We start from the raw sequence: 18,805 nt of genomic DNA, 5'->3' as shown, positions 1-18,805 counted from the left end.
ATAGCAATGGAAACAAATGTTGAATAAATAATGATGCAGGCTTGGCATGATCGAGCTGATGAATGTCAAACATGACTTTGGACATTGTGGTATACTGTCTGCAAAATATCTGTCCACCACAACCTCCCACGGATGTCATAACCACTGTCGCTCTCATGTATAAGGTCCCTATTGTGGTTGCATGGCCATTAGTTGGTACAGCAGAATATTGCCATGTGTGTTTCTTTCTTTACGTCTTTGGTTGAAAGCATGAAATATGACAAATATTAGCTGACACTAAAGAACAGAAACTACTTGCTCAATACGAATGTATTTGTCTCTTTCCATTTTTCTTGTGGATGTGCTTTTTGTACATTCAGTAATTCTCAACCCAGCTGATGGATTCTAATCACATTTCACACTAATCACTAATTCACATTTTACTTATTGCAACATTTCAAAAGTTTGCATGAAATTATTTTGACTGTTGGATGGAAGCAAAACCTATATCTCTAGCTAGTTTTGTTTTTGTCTGTGAGACTTCAAAGCTGTATTTAATTAATTTAAAAATCTGTGAGTGGTTTAATGGACTTTAATTTAAACGTACCATGAACATAGATCACATAAACACTGACTAAATCAGGATAAGAACCATTTGAACATTGGGTTTCACACGGCTTGTAATTCACAAATGCCGTGATGGTTTAATGTGGCGATTATAAATCTCCTCCACGTTTTGCCGCAGCTCACTCTCACCTCTTGTGTCAAAATTCCTTTGATCCGTCCAACCCCGCTGTGCGGTGCAGAACACAGCGTTTCCTGAGTGGGCCCTTCTCGCCCGGCGTGGAGATCGGTGCCCAGGTGCTGGTGGTGTCCAACGACGGCCGTCTGCTGTTCAGCGGAGGCCACTGGGACTGCAGTCTGCGTGTCACCCAACTGGGCAAGGGCAAGCTGGTGGGCAGGATCTGCCGGCACATCGGTGAGCTCTTATAGTCATAGCTGATGAATGTCGAAGTCATAATGCTGACAATTGTTTGTGACACTTTGTTGTTGTTGTTAAATTTGTATGTCTTATTTATTTTTGTGTGTTATACGAAGATGTTGTCACTTGCTTGGCTCTGGATCTCTGTGGCATCTACCTCATCTCCGGTTCAAGGGACACATCCTGTATAGTGTGGCAGGTTCTACAGCAGGTAAATATCGTCATATTACTCTGTCTGCGTTTAAAGACCCAATGAAACGGCACCTTTACTTCCTCGATTTGATGTGTTCCCTGTTGAAACAGGATAATGGGGCGGGGCATAACGTAGCGAGGGATCATTCAAAAGTGTAAAGCAATGGGATATCAGTTAGGGAGATAAAGGCAGTTTTATTTGATGGGAGTGGCAGAGGGGTGGGATTGTTTAAAAATCTGTGATCATTTTATTGGTTGGAAATTATATTTACTCCTCCTGGTGCAGCATGAATTAAAGATACACTGTTTTCCAGGAAGTAAAGGTAATGGGAGTTCATTTCATGGAGACTTTAAGCTCATTCACACGGTTGTACAAGTATACATATTTTTGGGCTGGCAGGCTAAAAGTGGAAGCTACACATTTGGAATCTCCCTTCTGTCCTTCAGGGCGGCTTCTCCAGCGGCTTGTCTCCTCGGCCAGTGCAGGTTCTCTGTGGACACGACCAGGAGGTCACCTGTGTGGCCATCAGCACTGAACTGGACATGGCTATCTCAGGGTCAAAGGTGAGAGGACAGACGCCAGAAGAGTTGTTACTCAGTCTGTACACACATTAATAAGCTGGCTAAAAAACACTACAAAAACACTTGTTCATCAGGCAAGTCGTATAATAATGATTGATAGAGGCTGCTCTGATAGATCTGTCAAAAGTACTTTTTTACGCTTTGGGTGCGTTCACACCAAGCATGTGTTCGGAGTGGTTAATTTGAACTCTGGGGTGTTTACTCCCTGAATTTGGTTTGTTTGGGCAGCTGAGAACAATATCATTCCCACTTGGGTGCGCACCAAATAACCGCACTGAGACGTTTAAAGACACGGGTCTGGGTCGTCTTCCAAACGAACTGCGGTGTGGTTTGTTTGAAGTGAGAATGTAATCCGTAACAACCACAGGACACGACCCCAAAATGTGCAGTTTTATGGGCATAAGGAGACAGAGGTCGACATCTGATAGCCAGCGGTTCCTTATGCTTAGAAACCCTGGCATAACAAAATGAACCGAGGGCAAACCGCAGTCTTGACTGGTGCTCATATTCAACTATTTTTTCATGTGTTCCTACCTGGTATGAACACCACAGAAGGTAAATTACGTCAAACGGCACAGAAAAGTCCATCATGCTTAGCTAAAGTTACAGGGACTGGAGTTGGATTTGATTTTTACTCCCCTTCCTGCCAAAATCTGTTCACAGGACCAAACCTACAATAAACAATCTAGTTGCGAGTCCATGTGACTTTTATTTACAAGCCCTGGTTCACTTGTAATTGGACAGTGTGAACCTAAACAAACCAAATGCAAAAACACAACAAAGTAAACTTCTCCACTATGGTTGGGAACAAAGAAAACAAACTGTAGTTGTGATTGCACCCTGACTGCCCCTTACTTGCTGTTTACTGTGTGTCAGGACGGCACTGTGATCGTGCACAGTGTGCGTCGAGGCCAGTTCCTGCGAACGTTGCGGCCTCCTGATGAGAGCTGTGTGCCGGCCCACGTCTCTGAGCTCCAGGTGGGCATGGAGGGACACATCGTGGCACAGACGTCTCTGGAGGGACGCTCCACTGGGAAGGTACAGAGCATGCATGCATATGCAGTGCATATACAAACACAGACAAACACATACTCAAACAAGTTTCTCAGCCTGCTTATATCACTCACTATACACTTTCTGTTTATTCATACAGGGCAAGTACTCCCTCCATGTTTACTCAGTAAACGGCTGTCTGCTGTCCTCCTTCACCATGGAGGAGCAGGTGACTGCGCTGCACCTGGTGTCTGATTATGTCATCGTGGGCACCTTACAGGGCAACCTCCACATACGAGATTTATGCAGGTACAGGAACCCAGGGCATAGTTTGGAGTTCATTATAATGTTGCTGTGGTGGAAACTTCTGTATAATACAGAGACTTGAGATTGTAGAAGATGTCATTCTCTGTCTTTAATGCTTGCAAGCAGGTTCAATGACAGCACACAAGAGTGTGAGGCAAAGATCCCCGTTTACAGAGTACACGCATCTTATATAGCACATCAGAGGAAACAGCTGAGTTGTAAGAAGTCTGGCACTTCTTGTCTGCTCAACAGAGATAAGCGGACTAGAACCAGTTACAACTGGATGAAAAGCAGAAGTAGCTAATTGTCTATGTAACCATCTGCAAAGAGTACAGAGAGCACTCCAAGGAAAAATAAGACAGTGCTTAAAGTATGAATAGCGGGATAGTATAATTTCCACTACAGTTGCCCAAGTTGAATATGGAGTGATATCATGAGTTGATACAGACCTTAGAAACTTTTTGTCCTTCCAGTCTGGAAGTGAGGCCTGGGCTCTAAATGTTGTTTGAACTGTTCCTTTGTTTGACAGCCTGGATGCTGTGGTAGCGCCCCTGGCCTTGAAGGTGCCTGTGAGGAGTGTGTCTGTGACCAAAGAGTGCAGCCACATCCTGGTGGGCCTAGAGGATGGGAAGCTAATTGTGGTGGGGGCAGGGAAGCCGGAGGAGGTGAGAACTGGGGCATCGAGTGAGTGGGAGATGTGGGGGTGGGGTGGGGTGTAACCATGTGCTAACTACTTGTTGACAACAAGTTTATTCAGATTATAATTATGGCTCTTTATTGCGACATCTTTCCTCAGTGTTAGTGTCTCAGAAGTGAAGTTCAACATGTTTTTCCTCCTCATCTCAGGTGCGCTCAGGACAGTTCTCCCGCCGCCTGTGGCGCTCCACACGTCGCATCTCCCAGGTGTCCGCAGGTGAAACCGAGTACAATCCCACTGAGAACGCTGGCAAATGAGATGGACCTATATACTGCAATGGTGGAGGAATCCAAGGACTCTGTAGGTTGCAGAAAGATGGCACCGCCAAGATGCTCGCTAGACTCAACAAGGCCTTCAGCCTCCTCAGCCAGCTGGGAAACTATCATTCTCAGCCACCGATCTCTCTGAGAGAGCAACTATACACTGAGCACTTTTTTTCTTCTTAAGGGATTCAATATTTTAATGAATTTTTCAGTAACAGTTTTATACTCTGTTTTTAATCAGCATCATTCCAAAGAGTGGCCTTGTTTTGTGGATGGAGAAGAGTTCAGTCTTTATGGTTGTGAACTGCTGTGTGACAATATATGGAGTGAGTCACATTTCAGGGGCGTTGACTCACTCTGGTGCAGCCACAGCCTCAGACACAGTACAGACTCAGAGAGAGTAATGCTGTGAACTCCCATGCTCCCTATTCCTGACTCCTTCCTTATCAGAGGAACAGCCTGCCTTTCCTGTCGGTTGATTGTTCCAAAGCCGCTGTTTGGCAATGGCACCTTTTTAAAACTCCTTGAAACTTGAAAACTAAATGTTGCTTGAGATTTCCATATTGCAATACTGGTGAACACCACAAGAGGGTTGGCTCTGTCTGTGTACATGTATGAATGGAAGACACAGGGTTTAATTGTTCACTACTAGTGAACCAGCGCTGTGTTATTATCATTAGTGGTTAAAATCAGGATTTGCTGATCCGTGGTCAGTACCCAGGGAGATCCTTGCACCAGAAAACAGTGTATATTTCTGCATTCCTTAGACCCTAAGCAATGTTAAACTGTTACAATTAAAGCAATAATTGCTTTAATGGTCAAGTATGTGAAATACATTCACTTTTTATCACACGATTGTGGAGCTTGGATGCAATGAAACTCGAGAGAAGCCTTCTATTGCCTTACAGAATGGAGAAAAGGCCATCGTTTTACAAATACATAGTTGCTTCTATAATAGTTTTGTTACTACTCTACTCACCATATTACTATATCCCTGTTTTATTTGATCTGAAAAGTGCCTTTTGCTTGTATCTTGAGCCATGTACAAACACTGAATTCCAGTCATCTGTTTGTTCCCTTGCACCAACTCTGTTTAAGATCACTCTTTATCAGATTTGTTGCTAGTGATCTGGTTTTAACACCGCATTGTACTATAATTCAGATGTAGTTGAGATAAGATGCTGTCATGCCTGTATGTTGTTAATTAACTTAGTAAGCTGTTGGTTGTATGCACATACTTGCTTGTACTTGTTATCGTATTATTTCTGAAGCACTGAAAACGTTTGAGGAGACGATGACTGTGAAACACATGAGCAGAAAGTCTCTGAGTGAGCGGAGGAATTTACTTCCTGCCAGCTCCTCTGCTGTGGTTGGAGCAAGTTAGTTGTTATGCACTGTCATGATGGGAGAGACACAAAGGGAACTGTTTGGGCAAATGCAATAGCAACAAAATGGTGCACACATACAAACTACCAAGTCTTTGTAAGTGATGCTTATGATAACTTTAAGTAGAAAACATGCATAAAAACAACAGTTAAAACGTTGATTACTTACCATTTATTTGCTGTGCACCCTGGAAAAGTCACACACGCATTCGGGTTCTATAAAATCACGTTATTCAAATCACTAACTTGTCTTATTAAGCGGGTGTGTCTGAGACAGTGTGCATACACGTAAAAGACTGTTTGCATAAGCAGCTGTTCAAGTACATATTTGATATACAAATAAGTCGGTTTGCTCATTTGCATACTGATATCTGTTTATATAACACTGTCTTGGTTTGCTCTAAATGTTATGAATGTAATATGTCACTGAACTATGCAGCAACGCTCAGAGCCTTTGATCTCGTCAGTGGAGCTCATAATGCAGGCCTCTCCCTCTGGATATCACACAGCTCAGTCCTTTACCACAGACTAGGTAACTTCTGTTGTATACATTCTGTATATATCTGATATAAACTGTCAAGTGTCCTCATTTAGACCCTTCTTAATCCTACAGAAGCCTTAAGTTCAGGCCAGCACTGCCTTGAATTTGGACCTGTTCCACCTCTTTTTAACCACTAGCATTTAGCATTTCTATTGTTCTTTGAAGGTGTTTGAAAATACACTTGCTTTTTAAAAATCAAGCAGCCTGCATTCTTTGTAACTTAACCATGACAATGACAGTCATGCGATACCATTCATTTGTTTGCCGGTATGTCTGTCTATCTCTCTATCTCTCTATCTATCTGTCCACTTATCTGCCTGTGTATCTGTCTGTCTGTCTTTTGAACAGTGTGCAGTTGCATTCATAATGTTAGTGCTCTGAGAAGGCTCTTCAGACACTTCATTGAAATTGCCCTAATAAGGCCAAAATTGTGACGCGGACTCCACGGGCTTCGAATCAGCGACTCCTCTTTTCCATGAACCACAACCCATATCCTGAGGATGATTGCCCATTATTGAAAAATGAGCTCTGATTCGCCCGTGAACCGCAGTGGGAAGGAAACTGATACGCTGCCACAACACAGATCCAGCTCCTCTACTGTAATCCTGGGCTTGCATGTGTCTGTGATGTTAACCCTATTAGAGTTGAAAAGGTCACAGTGAGCAACGGCGCATTTACTTAAAGAGGAGACTTTGATCTCCTGGTGGGCCGAACATCCTGTCAGCCTCCCCATAAACACCTCCAGGGGTACAATTCACTGTGTCATGGAGGAAAGGGCCGGGGGAGGTGGGGGTGATAAAACCGGCCTGTAGACCCCCAGTCAATACAAGCCAGAATAAGGGAAGTGGAGCAGGAGGGGGGGGGGGATACAGTAACTGCTCTGCCTCTGATGTGGCCCCGCTGACAATGGTGGGAGGGGTTGACACCTCGCTCTCGGTTATTGGCGGCATCTCCCTCTGACCTCTCCAGACCCCAGGGCAGGCGGACGGGGCTGATGGGAGGGGACGGCTATCGTGAATTCCCGCAATTTCTGTGTTGTCCGAGTTGTTCCTGCCAAGAACCACAACAACCCTCAAACAGTCCTCCTTCAACGACCCCAGCCCTCCCCCTTCCCCCCTCTGGTCCTCTTTCCCCATTTCTCCTTGGCCCGAGGATGAGAAGATCATGTTTTTTTTATGGTTGCCTTACTCTGCGCTGCTAGTTCTCACCCATGTATGAGGAGCCGCTGGATGTAATGTCCACAGTTAAAGAGTTTGTATTGTTCCTTCAGGTGTTGAAAGAATTCACTTTGTGTGAAGGGAACTGTTTAGGGTCTGGCTGCAACTGAACTTGTGTGTTTTTTATCATTTGTTTGATTGTGCCATAGCCCTTTGTTCCAGTGAATGAAATAGACCATGCTTTTGTGTGTGTGTAACAGAAAGAGAGAGAGAGAGACAGAAAGAGAGATCTAATTGTGTGACTGCAACATGGCAACATGGTTTGTCAGAGCCAGAACAGGCTCTGTCTTAGACTGTCCTTTCTGTCTCCTCTCATCCCTCAGTAGTCTTTGAAGTGCAAATAGTATTGTGTCTGAGAGATCTCTCCATTTGTTTTCCTCTGAAGTCTCCAGACCCCCCTGTGATGCATTCTCTAGAATTTACAAGGTGTGTAATTCACCCTGTGTTGGTTTTCTAATCTTTTGAATTGCTGAGATCAAACATGAACTCCAAGAGTATCTCCTCTGATTCATGTCAAGTCTCTCTGATAACAGCTGATCACAGTTGTGTTTAGTGTGGCCCTGTATGTGTTGTATCAGGGGTTGTCAAAGGTTTTCATGTCACAGACCCCCAAATAGACACACATTAGAATCTTGGACCCCCATTTTATCCCATGGACCCACATATTAAAATTTAAAAAAAACTTTTGTTTTTGTTGATTCAGTATTGAAATAATTGATAATAATAGTGATGCAGGGAAACTGTCATCACTATGTTGTTAGACATCACTACATGTATTATTATACACAGAACTATGATTAGAAAAGCCACTCTTATACATTCTCTAACTGGGGTAATTTCTAGTGAATTAAATTATAGAGAAATCAAACTATTCCTAATTTTACATGGGGACCCCTAGAACCCCCTGAAGAACCACTGGAGGTCCCAGGACCCCGCTTTGGGAACCACTGCAATACAACAGACCACATACCAGTTAGTACTGGATAATAGTTTTTCATTACAAATGCCATATTTGCAGTTAATTAACACAATATCACCTTTATGTATTTCAGACATGTGATACTTTATTTATCCCCGGGGATATGTGGTACCAGCTAGTCTGTCGCCATTATTATATTTAGGCTACGGGGTAAAATAAATGCCAACCATTCGACCAAATAGTAAAATGTCAGAGTTTATTTACTACAATGTATCGAGGCACAGTTCTGTGTCTTATTATTGTTACCAATACCAGCACGTCGCAGGGATGCAGCCAATCATAAAGCCACTTGAAAGGCAGAGGAGGTGGGAGGAGAAAAGGCCCAGGAGAGCTCGCAGGACCTCGGAGCTACTTGGGCTCATCTGTTTCAAAGCTGCGGAGGGAGGAGGCGTGCATCCTGCAAGCTGAGGCAGAAGAAACTTTTTGTTCACTGAGATCAGTAGGGAATGCACGGAAGAAGCAGATGCGTGAGCCGTTACCGGGAAAAACTCGCGGATTGTAGGAAAGCTACTTTCTTCAGAGTAAAAAAAAGAAGATTTATTGGACTAGACTGAACTGTCCCGTCAGCAGAACCAGCACATTCTCCGAAAAGTTTTTTTTTTTTTTTGGTCCGAGTTGTGTAGATTACGCTGATTTCTCTCCATGGACTGGAAGTTTTGAAGAGGCCTTTCTATGCTATTTACTTTTTTGGGGGTGTAGAGGAAAATAGCCGCTGTGCGTATTTGAAGCGCACTGCACGAATCAAGAACTGACCGCTCGAAGTCAAGGAGGATTTGGGAGACTGAAGACATGAGTCCGTTTATGATCTGCACACTTCTTCTGTTAAAAGTAAGCATCACCGAGTTACTGCATAACTAACATACACACGTTTTCTCTATTTCTTATTTCACATATTTCAAATTCTGATCACAGTACACGCTATTGTAGCCATGCCATTGGCTGAAAATCTGAGTCTACTTTTATTTTACTTTTGTTTTACTTGCAAAAGGAACACTTGGGAATATTATACTTACTTATTATACTGGAATTATACTTTAATAAACTTACAAGTGGTCCAGTTAAGTCAAAAGAAGTTCAAATATACCTTAGTACACTTTTAGTATTTGTATGAGTCAACCTCAAGTAGCCTATACGAAAAGTATACAGATATAAACTTTAAGTATACCTACAAGTACACACAACTACACACAACCCTTTATAAACACAAATCTGGGCCAATGTAGTCCCAGCAAGTAATAAAATAGTTATATACTTAATACTTAAAAGTAAACTAATTGTTTAGTTAGTACACCTTCTTATAGTAAAAAATACACTTCAAGTTTAAGACTTTTTTTATAATTAACTCAATTATCAGTGGAGGGAGTGAAACCCCTCATCAGAAAAGTCTTTATTTTACATTCTCTCCTGACTGAAATACGAGGGAAATCAAAGTAATCCTCATTCCTGGAATCTCCCTAAAGGGCCCCTGGGGGTCCCTGGACCCCAGTTTAAGAACCACTGCTGTAGAGAAAAGGCAAGTTGTAGTGGCTCTATTAAACAAGACAAGACCATAATTTATTTTGTAACATACAAAACTGCTTGAAATTGCTGCTCAAATACATATCTTAGACTGTGGCCTACTTACATCTACCAAGATCAGACACATGAGCTGTTGTAGACCTCCATGCTGTCAAAACATCCTGAAAATATCCTTTCAGCTTGTAGTTATTTCATGTATTAACAAGGAAAGACAGGTAATTGTGTAATTAGTTTACATTTTTCCATCAATACAATCAAGTTAATTTTATACCACAACCATGTGGAGTGGCTAAGTGTGAGGTGAAAAACAAAAGAACATCAGAGAAGACAAACCTAAAACACAGGGAGACACAATTAACATAGACTATACACCTTTGCAGTAATAACTAATGCCTTTGATGGCCACATTGTAGTTTCAAAAGCGTTTGATAGCATATTATTAAGTGAAGCTAAGTGTGAAAAGAAACCCCTGCCTCCACAGTTGCAGACAACAATTTGACACTCATCTCCCTCAAAAGCCCATGGGGCTTGTAGTCCTGTCTCGACACGCTCTCATGAGTCAAATCTCTTCTACTAGATCAAAGCATTTAGATAAAACTTCAGCCCTAAAAAAGATGTGTATCTGTTTACCATTATAAGGGTATAATATCACCACGCTTTCTTAATGAAATATAAGCTGCAGTATTCTCCTGTATTTTGCAAAACACTTCACTATCAATTTCCATGTTTCTTCAGCCATACCCTCATACTGGTAAGATGACTTATTATTTGCACACTACAACGGTTTTGTCATAACTTGCAGGATGTTTTAGTTTAGTTCATTGTACCTAGTTTGTTAAGTGAGTGTACTCCTCAAGCTGGCCTACTGTTACTGTTAGCAACTCCCAGTTTACTGTAGATGTTGCCACATTCATTGCTCACGGCAGTTCCTGGTGAAAATGTGGCATAGTTTTAAGTATTGCTGGGGTCTGGATATCCGGAGCAAAGCAATTATCATCATTTTCTCCAAGTTTGTGGTGGGATGGGGGGTGGAGCGTGGGGGGTAGTTTTGTAACACAGTCATTTGAATTTCCATTTAACAGTAAAGCAGATTTCTTTGGGGGGCAGACTGCAGGACCATTTTCAACCTTTAACCGCTGCTCTGCTCTTGGACGAGGCAGCTGAACATCAGCAGATTCACAAAAATAATCACTCCATGCTATCTCATTTAATTTATAGGAGGGAGGAATATAAAGTAGAATGCACACATCCTGCCTGAAAAAAGAAGATCAATGCCCTTTTTAATTTATCCCTTATGAAGATGCAAAGAAAATCATCTAACATAAGATTAGCGGTGCCTGTTTTAGAAATGGCGATGCTCCCTGTATGCTAATGACAGTAATCAGTGCCGTTTGGGATGTGCAGGTTAGACAACTTTCCCTCTGCCTAGGGAACCTACAGCTTTCGTGGGCCAGAGTCCGCACACAGACAGAGAGAGAGAGTCCTGCTGGCCTTGTGTGCTTATCATCACTCAGACTAGATTTACTGTGGAAACTGCCGGCTGCTGCTCACTCCAGCCCACACCCACACATCATATCAAAAGTGCTCTCACTTCAAAAAGGCACAGGAATTGCTTCAGGCACAGTGAGGCCTGAAAAGAGGTGTGTGTGTGTGTGTGCGTGTGTGTGCGCGTGTGTGTGTGTGTGTGTGTGATGACTGAGTGACTGTGACAGCCGTAGAGTTGAGAGCCCCATTGAAAGCGGTGCTACTTGGTGGTCCCTCTGTTCTCACTAGGGAATCCCTTTAGATTGCAGCTCCTTACCTAAACGGAGGGAGCAACTGCAGCCCCCGTCCCTCTATCTATCCGCCCCGAAGGGACCAGATAAGATCTGAGTCACTGGTCTCAATAGCAGTGATTCTTAATGATTTTGGTGCCTCAGCAAAATACGCATGCTTGAAACTATGACACAAAGCCAAAGTATGATACTACAGGAACATCAGCGAATAAAATGAGCAGCTGGACATAACCTACATTGTAACTTAGAGGGTAAAGCCTATATAATGATTCTAAACTCATTAAGTAGAATTTGAGTTAAATAAATAAAATAATTGTACATGACACACAAAAACAACTTGTTTATTTTTAATATAAATATTTGTGCTTTGTAAGGGACTATGATGAGCTTTGGTGTAAAAAACACCATAATAAATGATTCCATACTCGTTTACTTTCATGTCCTTTGGAATTATACAATGTAAATCAGCCTAATTCTTTACAGTGTTAAATGCAGTGAATATATGATTGGATACTGAAATATTTCACACACCAATAAACATTAACTGCTCAATGGCACACATACTGTATAGTGCCATTCATTGTTCCCTTAGTCATTACGCTCCAGAGTGGGTCACTGCTCCCACTCTTTTCCAGTGGGACACGGACTAAATATTAATTTTATATTGGAGACCAGTGGGTGAAATGCCAAGCCAGCAAGTTGGCCCTCCAACCTGGCTTGGAGAGCTCAACCAGCCCACTCACACCGGGCTGTGTGAAATGACAGAGGGCCTGGCTGGAGATAAAAATAAAAACAGCCCCGCTGCCACCAAATATTTATCAAAGTATGGATTGAGGGCTAAGAGGTTAGCTAGTGTTAGCGGAGGAGCTCCATCTGTCATATGGAGCGGGCCAGCCAGAGTTAGCCAGATGCCTTTCTGCTCCAGGTTATTATGGTCCAGGCTCGGTCACAGTCTGCCAACTCCAAGCATCCTACTGGTTACTGCCTGCTGGAACCTACCGCCCCGTCACCCTAATACCTCTGATCTGGGCTCTGTGGCGGGTGTTCAGATATCATCTGGCTCCTCTGTAAGTGCTGCAGTAAAACTGGCTGTTGTTGTTGGAATGAGGCAAGCCCCCTTTGAAAGCTGTTTCCCCTCTAGTATCAGCGTGGTGGAAAGATTTCACTGTTTTGTGACTGGGGGCATGGCATGGCGTGGTGTATATGTGTGTGTGTGTGTGTGTGTGTGTTTCTGGTGGGCTTTTTGTTGGAGGCTCTGCAGGTTCGCACATGCTGCCTGTATTCCTTGGCAGACTTCAGAGACAAAGAGAGACATCAGTGGGTTGTTTAGCTGTTACTTTTCCCCTTTGTAGGAGGTTAGTTGTTAGACATCTGTTTGCTCTTGTCAGCCCTCGGGCGCAGTCGGCCAATCTCCCTTAAATGTGTGCATGTTTAAGATGCCGTTGTTTAGAGCCTGGAGAAGGGGAGGGAGCGCCGTACTGACCTTCATAGACACACCTGCAGGGCTGGGAGACTTCAAAGGCCCCTCTCACCCAAACAGACACTCACATGCTGGGCAGCCCCGGCTAACTGACACCCTCGCCTGGGGCTGGAACTGTCTCCTTTATATTACCTCCCCCTCTCTTTCTGATGACAAGGAATACACACACACACAGACACACACACACCCACTGTACGCAGACACAGTTACACACTGTCATTCACACTGATTTGGAATGAGTGGGAGGGAGGAAGCTCTTTTTACTTCTTCCTTCCTCCTCTTCTCTGAGTGTTTTCCTTCACCCCTTTATGTCTTATTCTTTCCACTGGTCTAAAGCCATCTGATTAAAGCCAGCCACTCCTGTTAGGCACCAACCCTGCTGTACAAGCCCTTAGGAATGTCTGATCTATCCCTCATGTCTTAACTCAAACTGGGCTCTCCATTACCCACTGCAGATAAGGCCTCGGAGCACTTTCAGGGTGAAAACTGAGGCAGATTAAAAGATAAAAAGGCCATTTTCAGTACACCCACTCCCCTCGTTCTCCGATGGCACGGGAGTGGGATGTGTGTGATTTCCTTCCCACATGTGGTCCAAGGCAGAAAAGTTCCTGAACAAAGCAAAACCTACCCTCGCATTTTTCTTGTGTGCTGTACTGTTAAAAACTTACGTAGAGTTAAATTTGAAGATCTAATAATTGTAGATTGAAAATAAAGGATGTTGATCCTACAATGGTCCAACTTACAACTTACAGTAGATGTTTTCTAGTCGTCTTCTATGTCCAAAAAGAGAATGCAAAACATAGTTGTCGTCGTTTTTTTTTAACCAACTAACTGTGTTGGTGTCCATCTACGTAGGTTGCTCTCGGAGACGCCTGTGCCAGCAGCCAGTTCACAGAATCGGGACAGTGTTGCAGTCTGTGTCCTGCAGGCTTTGGAGTGGAGGTAGAATGTGGGAAAGAGGACACCAAGTGCACGCCATGCCCAAAGGGTAAGTAATTATAATGTAAAGTTACTGTACCGATATAGAGTATGTTATACCTGCCTTATCATTATGTCTGTCATCTGCCTTTCACTGAACTTTACTTTCCAAGAGGCTGGAAGGTTTTAGACTTTATTTAGACTGATATTTGTAAGCGAGTCACGGATGCCATCTTCAGATAGACACCAGCGCTGATTTTGTAATCTGTTTCCCAGGAACATTTTCCCCATCTGAAGGCCTCTCCCCCTGCCTTCCCTGTGCCCGCTGCCCAGCTGGCATCCCTGAGCTGGCCTCCTGCTCTGCCACCCAGGACACAACCTGCGACTGTGGTGAAGACTTCTACCTTTGGCGGCAGGGTGAAAGCTCAGGGGGTCTGTGCGCCATTTGCTCCGTGTGTAGCCGCGGCGAGGGTGTTACCCGGCCATGTGACCCCCAGGGAAACACGCAGTGCCAAGTCTGCGGCCCGGGAACCTTCTCAGAGGAGCGTAGGCACACCAAACCCTGCCAGATCTGCTCCCAGTGCTCCGACAGTGAGGTGGAGATCCGAGCCTGCCAGCCCAACTCCGACACTCTCTGCATGGGTGAGTTGTACACAGAGAGCGGGGCAGATGAGACAAAAAAGACAAGGAGGAGTTGGATTGAAGGATTGAACATACTTTACCAGTCAAAAGCTTTTGTTTATTTTCCACATTTTAGATTAATAGTAAAGACATCAAAACTATGAAATAACACAACTTCAATTATGAAGTGACCGAAAAAGTGTTAAACAAATCAAAACTATCTTATATTTTAGATTCTTTAAAGTAGCCACCCTTTGCCTTGATGGAGAGGCAAAGGCTTTGGAAAGAAATTCATACATAGGCAACAACTTCACTGTTTATATTTGTCTAAAAAACAAATTTCAAGCATTTAAGCCTTTAGATCAAAATGGCTTTAAGAGAATGAAAAATATAGTACATTCAATCAGGTGTGTCCGAACTTTTGACTGGTAGTGTACATGGGATTTTGTAAAGACCATATGCAAGGGAAGGCAGCAATAGTGAAAGATTAAAAAAGAGGAGAGAGAGCTAGAAGGAGGGGGATGGAGAGCGGGAGGGAGAATGCTAGGACATGTGTTCAACACCTGCATCCACACCTCATCTGAACACTCAGCAACACTCTAAGCCTGGAAACATGAGCAGTGAGAAAACAGCCCACTTAAGTGCTGTAGTCCAATTGGTACGAGCTTGACAGGTCTTTAAGCTAACTGCCCCCACAACCCGAGGGCCAAGGGAGGCTGCCGACCCCGACAACGACTCGGCTTGCTCCCAAACGGCCCCGCTCGCTCTCCAGGAGTAAGGTCATCTGTACACACGCAGGGGCCGCATGTCACGACCCTCTGACCCCGCAGAGGTCAGCGCAGTACCCAGGAGTGTTTGATCCCAAAATAGGCAGGCCATAGGAGGGAGAATGAGGCTGGAAGAAGGGGCAGGGCCGGGTTTCAAAACCCCAGGGGATCTGGATGACTGATCCTTACATCAGGCGCACAGGCTTCTGTGGGATTATTTCTGGCCATAATTTACGCCGTCCAAATATGTTCATGATGTGCATCTGTGCCTATGTATTGATGCTGTTCCTGACATACCTCTCTCTCCCTCTCTCTCTCTCTCTCTCTCTCTCTCTCTTCCTCTCTCTCTCTCAATCTCAATAGATAAGAAGCTGCACATCCTGTCTCGTCCCTCTGAGTCTGATGGTCCTCGTGAAACTCCTCGCTGGCCGGGTGTGGAGAGGGACGAGGAAGGGAAGACCAGTCCCGCCCCTGGAACGCCCAGGTTAACTCCGCAGGAAGAGGGCGGCAGCAGCAACATTCTGGCCTACGTGTCTATTCTGGCTGCGGTGGTGCTGGGTCTGCTTCTCTATGTCGCTTACAAGTGGTGAGTGGTGACCAGGGACGCCCCTCGCCCTTTTGGGAGGCCTAAAGCATGACTAATTATAAGACAGTTATTTAATTTTAATTTGGGAACAATAATTAAAGAATATTACACACATGTGATCGGAAAATCAGAAATCGCAATCTAGTATGACACCAGACTTTAACAGAAAAACAGTTAGACAGTTATGGTTTGATTCCTTCATCGTGTTTGGATGAAAGATAGTTTCTTTTTCGTTCAATACAAACAATAGCTATGTGACGAGAACTGACTTCATGGTGTTGACGAGGTCCAGATGAATACACCCTATTGTGTAATTGACATCTTTGGCGAAGACTTTGTTCTGACTTCGCTTCCTTTTTGATTTTTTGCTGGGATGAAAAACAGTTCACTGTTCGTAGTTTAGCTGACAGTGTTTTCCTCTGTTCTGCTCAGTTGGACATCATGTAAACAGAAGAAGGCTCTGTCCAAGGCCCGAGCGGCTGAGCTGGGAACATCTCCAGAGGGAGAGAAGCTCCACAGTGACAGCGGTGTTTTTCTGGACTCTCACAGCCTACAGGACAGCCAGCCCAGCAAAGGTATGGTAGAAAGCTCTTCTGATGTTTAAAACTAACTCTACATACTAGACATCAGCAAAATCTGGACTTTTGATAAGACTCTTGAAAAGATCCTAATGTCTTGCTATTTCTTGATGATGCCAAACAGTGAGTGACCACTGATCTTTTGTGTTTCCACAGGTAGTAAGAGGGATAGCAAGCAGGACAGTCGTTTGTACGTCAATCTGGCCCCCCACAGACAGGAAGAGGTGGAGCGCCTCCTGCAGGAGGGCGGGGGCAGGGGCTGGAGGCAGCTGGGAGCAGTGCTGGGCTACGAGCCTGAACAGCTGGACCTGTTTGGGCGTGGAGAGGCTCCGGCTCACACGCTGCTCTCCAACTGGGCCCAACAGGAGGGCTCCTCTCTGGGACTGCTGTGCTCTGCGCTGGCCCGCATCGAGAGGCCTGATGTGGCAACCGTCCTTACCTGCCCCACGCAGGGGGTTTCTGTGGTCTGAGAGCCGCACCTATGAGACTAAGAGACTAAAGAGAGGAAGCCGAAACAACACCCAACTCCCACTGGAATAACTCGGGAGGCACTCTGACATCAACACCTCTGTGGCTTTTGAACACTGCCACCGTTCCTGATTCCTTTATTGGACTCCTCCACATTTTTTACAAAGAGAATGAAAAATTTACATTTCTTTTGACGCTTTCCTGTGCCCCAATTTATACCACCATTTCAGTTGGCATGGAGTCAACTGATTGAAAGTATCTTCTGCGATGTGTTTAAGTGGATTGGCTATCTCTGCAGTGCATATCACCACTTACCTGGGACAATTATCAGACTGAATCTAATTTTTTCAACCTATCACTCCCACCACTAAGTGGCATAAGGAGCAACCTTCTCCAATTTTTTGTTAAGCCTCAAAGAAAAAACATTCACCACTACAGGATCTGACATAATCAACCCTTGTTGAATTAAACCTGGCCAGAGCTGCACCTTTCTATACCTGCAATGATTATATCTACACCACATACACATAAAAGATAACAGTATAGTAGAATCAAGGGTAATGTCTTCTGAAGTCCCTATGATGCTTGTGGTTGCTACTTTCTTTATGAGAGCAGATGTCATCTGCATAGACTACTCACTCTAGATTTTTTAAACTTGTTGTCTTGTCCTGATTTCTTCTCTTTTGTTCTCCTGCAGCCACTAAGTAGCTCAAGGCCTTGGTATTTATTTGCATTGAAGATATATTACGCACCAGTGATGTTTCCAGCCCAGGCACAGGACGTGGAAATGGAGCATTCTGTGGAATATGAAAACATCTTTCTTAGCTCTTCCTAATAATCGTTGATATGATTGTAAATATCTTAAATATTGATTTGTTTTTTGATAGTTGTGGCTTAAAGAAAAATCATTTATGAATTGTGAAGACTGAAGAAAAGGAATGATAATCTATCCACTTCTCACAAATTAACACTTTCAGATGGCTCCATGTTTTGACACCTTTTTTCATCTGTTAGACCCAGATGAAATCCAAAGACATTGTAAGATCAACGCTTGCATCAAATTTCCCTCCTTGCTTTTGTATTTATTTCCGCACCATTTCAACACTCAAAACAAAACAAAAATCTATGGGAACCATGGAACCATGGTTGTGTTAGTTGCGCTAAGAGAAGGCTTCAGATGGGTTGACCATTATTTTTTTAATGCCAGTCACATATGGTTTTGTTTATATTCCTTGATGTGTTTTTGTAAGATTTTATTTCATTTAATAAATAACTTTGACAACCAGTCAGTGCATTTATCTTGTTATAAAAGAAAGACTTGATGACTTGATGCTCCCAAATCTGCATAGAACAACATGCAGGTGTCTGTGTGTATACTGCAGATAAGTAAATGTGATCATAATGTGTGTATAGTCTTGAACAAACATCACCAATTTGATATCTAAAGGTTTATATTGGGAAGTGTCATATTATTCACTGGTCCTGGGTCATTAGCAGCTCAGCATCAAATTTCACACTGCCTATATCATTTAGAAAGGCAGTGTGAGTTGTGTGTCTCAGTAGTTATAGCAACGCAAATGAAAGATTTTTCTTCAAGTGTCAGTTGTGTTTCTAACTTGCGAGGAATTTTGATAACGACATTGTTCCTGAATTGGACCACAAGCGCAGTCCTATGAGACATAGCTGTTACTCAGAGCAAAATATAAAAAACACTTGATGGATTGCACAGTGAGGAAGTTTGGACTTACTTGGCATATCCCATTCCTTATCAAGGGTTTTAGTGTATAAGAACATTTCCTATCCCAAGCCCTAGGGGAAATCAGTTAAGAGGTATTTAATGGTTTGAGGGTGAACGTAAAATAATAGCTCCATCCAAAATATTCTGCGAGTTTCTTCTTTCTCTCTGAGACGCGATCTGATTCCAGCTCCCCCTCTGCTCCGCTCTGAGCCGAAATCTGTTAATGATCTCTTTGCCTTC

The 18,805-nt window shown here is 43.6% G+C and overlaps 2 protein-coding genes across 5 annotated transcripts in view; both read left to right on the top strand.

Moving 5' to 3' along the window:
- nbeal2 (neurobeachin-like 2) overlaps positions 1–6,646 on the top strand; it is a 39,550-nt gene extending 32,904 nt beyond the window's left edge. For all 4 annotated transcript variants that reach the window (XM_071517498.1, XM_071517495.1, XM_071517494.1 and 1 more), the window contains 7 exons: positions 786–958; positions 1,078–1,172; positions 1,601–1,717; positions 2,612–2,773; positions 2,889–3,037; positions 3,564–3,699; positions 3,881–6,646. In XM_071517498.1, the coding sequence (XP_071373599.1) occupies positions 786–958; positions 1,078–1,172; positions 1,601–1,717; positions 2,612–2,773; positions 2,889–3,037; positions 3,564–3,699; positions 3,881–3,988 (940 nt within the window). In that variant the 3' untranslated portion in view covers positions 3,989–6,646. The remainder of the gene's footprint in view (positions 1–785; positions 959–1,077; positions 1,173–1,600; positions 1,718–2,611; positions 2,774–2,888; positions 3,038–3,563; positions 3,700–3,880) is intronic.
- A 1,858-nt stretch (positions 6,647–8,504) lies between these two features.
- On the top strand, positions 8,505–18,106 carry nradd (neurotrophin receptor associated death domain). Its single transcript, XM_071517486.1, has 6 exons — positions 8,505–8,944; positions 13,745–13,877; positions 14,084–14,449; positions 15,559–15,781; positions 16,214–16,356; positions 16,516–18,106. Exons 1-6 carry the CDS (start codon positions 8,906–8,908, stop codon positions 16,827–16,829), a joined length of 1,218 nt encoding a protein of 405 aa, XP_071373587.1. The 5' UTR covers positions 8,505–8,905; the 3' UTR covers positions 16,830–18,106.
- The last annotated feature ends 699 nt before the right edge of the window (positions 18,107–18,805 follow it).

This window comes from Centroberyx affinis, unplaced genomic scaffold, assembly GCF_046629955.1.
Source record: "Centroberyx affinis isolate AG114_WGS23_722 - 3 ecotype Tasmania unplaced genomic scaffold, CSIRO-AGI_Caff_v1 ptg000498l_1, whole genome shotgun sequence".
Taxonomy (NCBI): domain Eukaryota; kingdom Metazoa; phylum Chordata; class Actinopteri; order Beryciformes; family Berycidae; genus Centroberyx; species Centroberyx affinis.
This window is presented reverse-complemented; position numbering and strand designations above follow the sequence as displayed.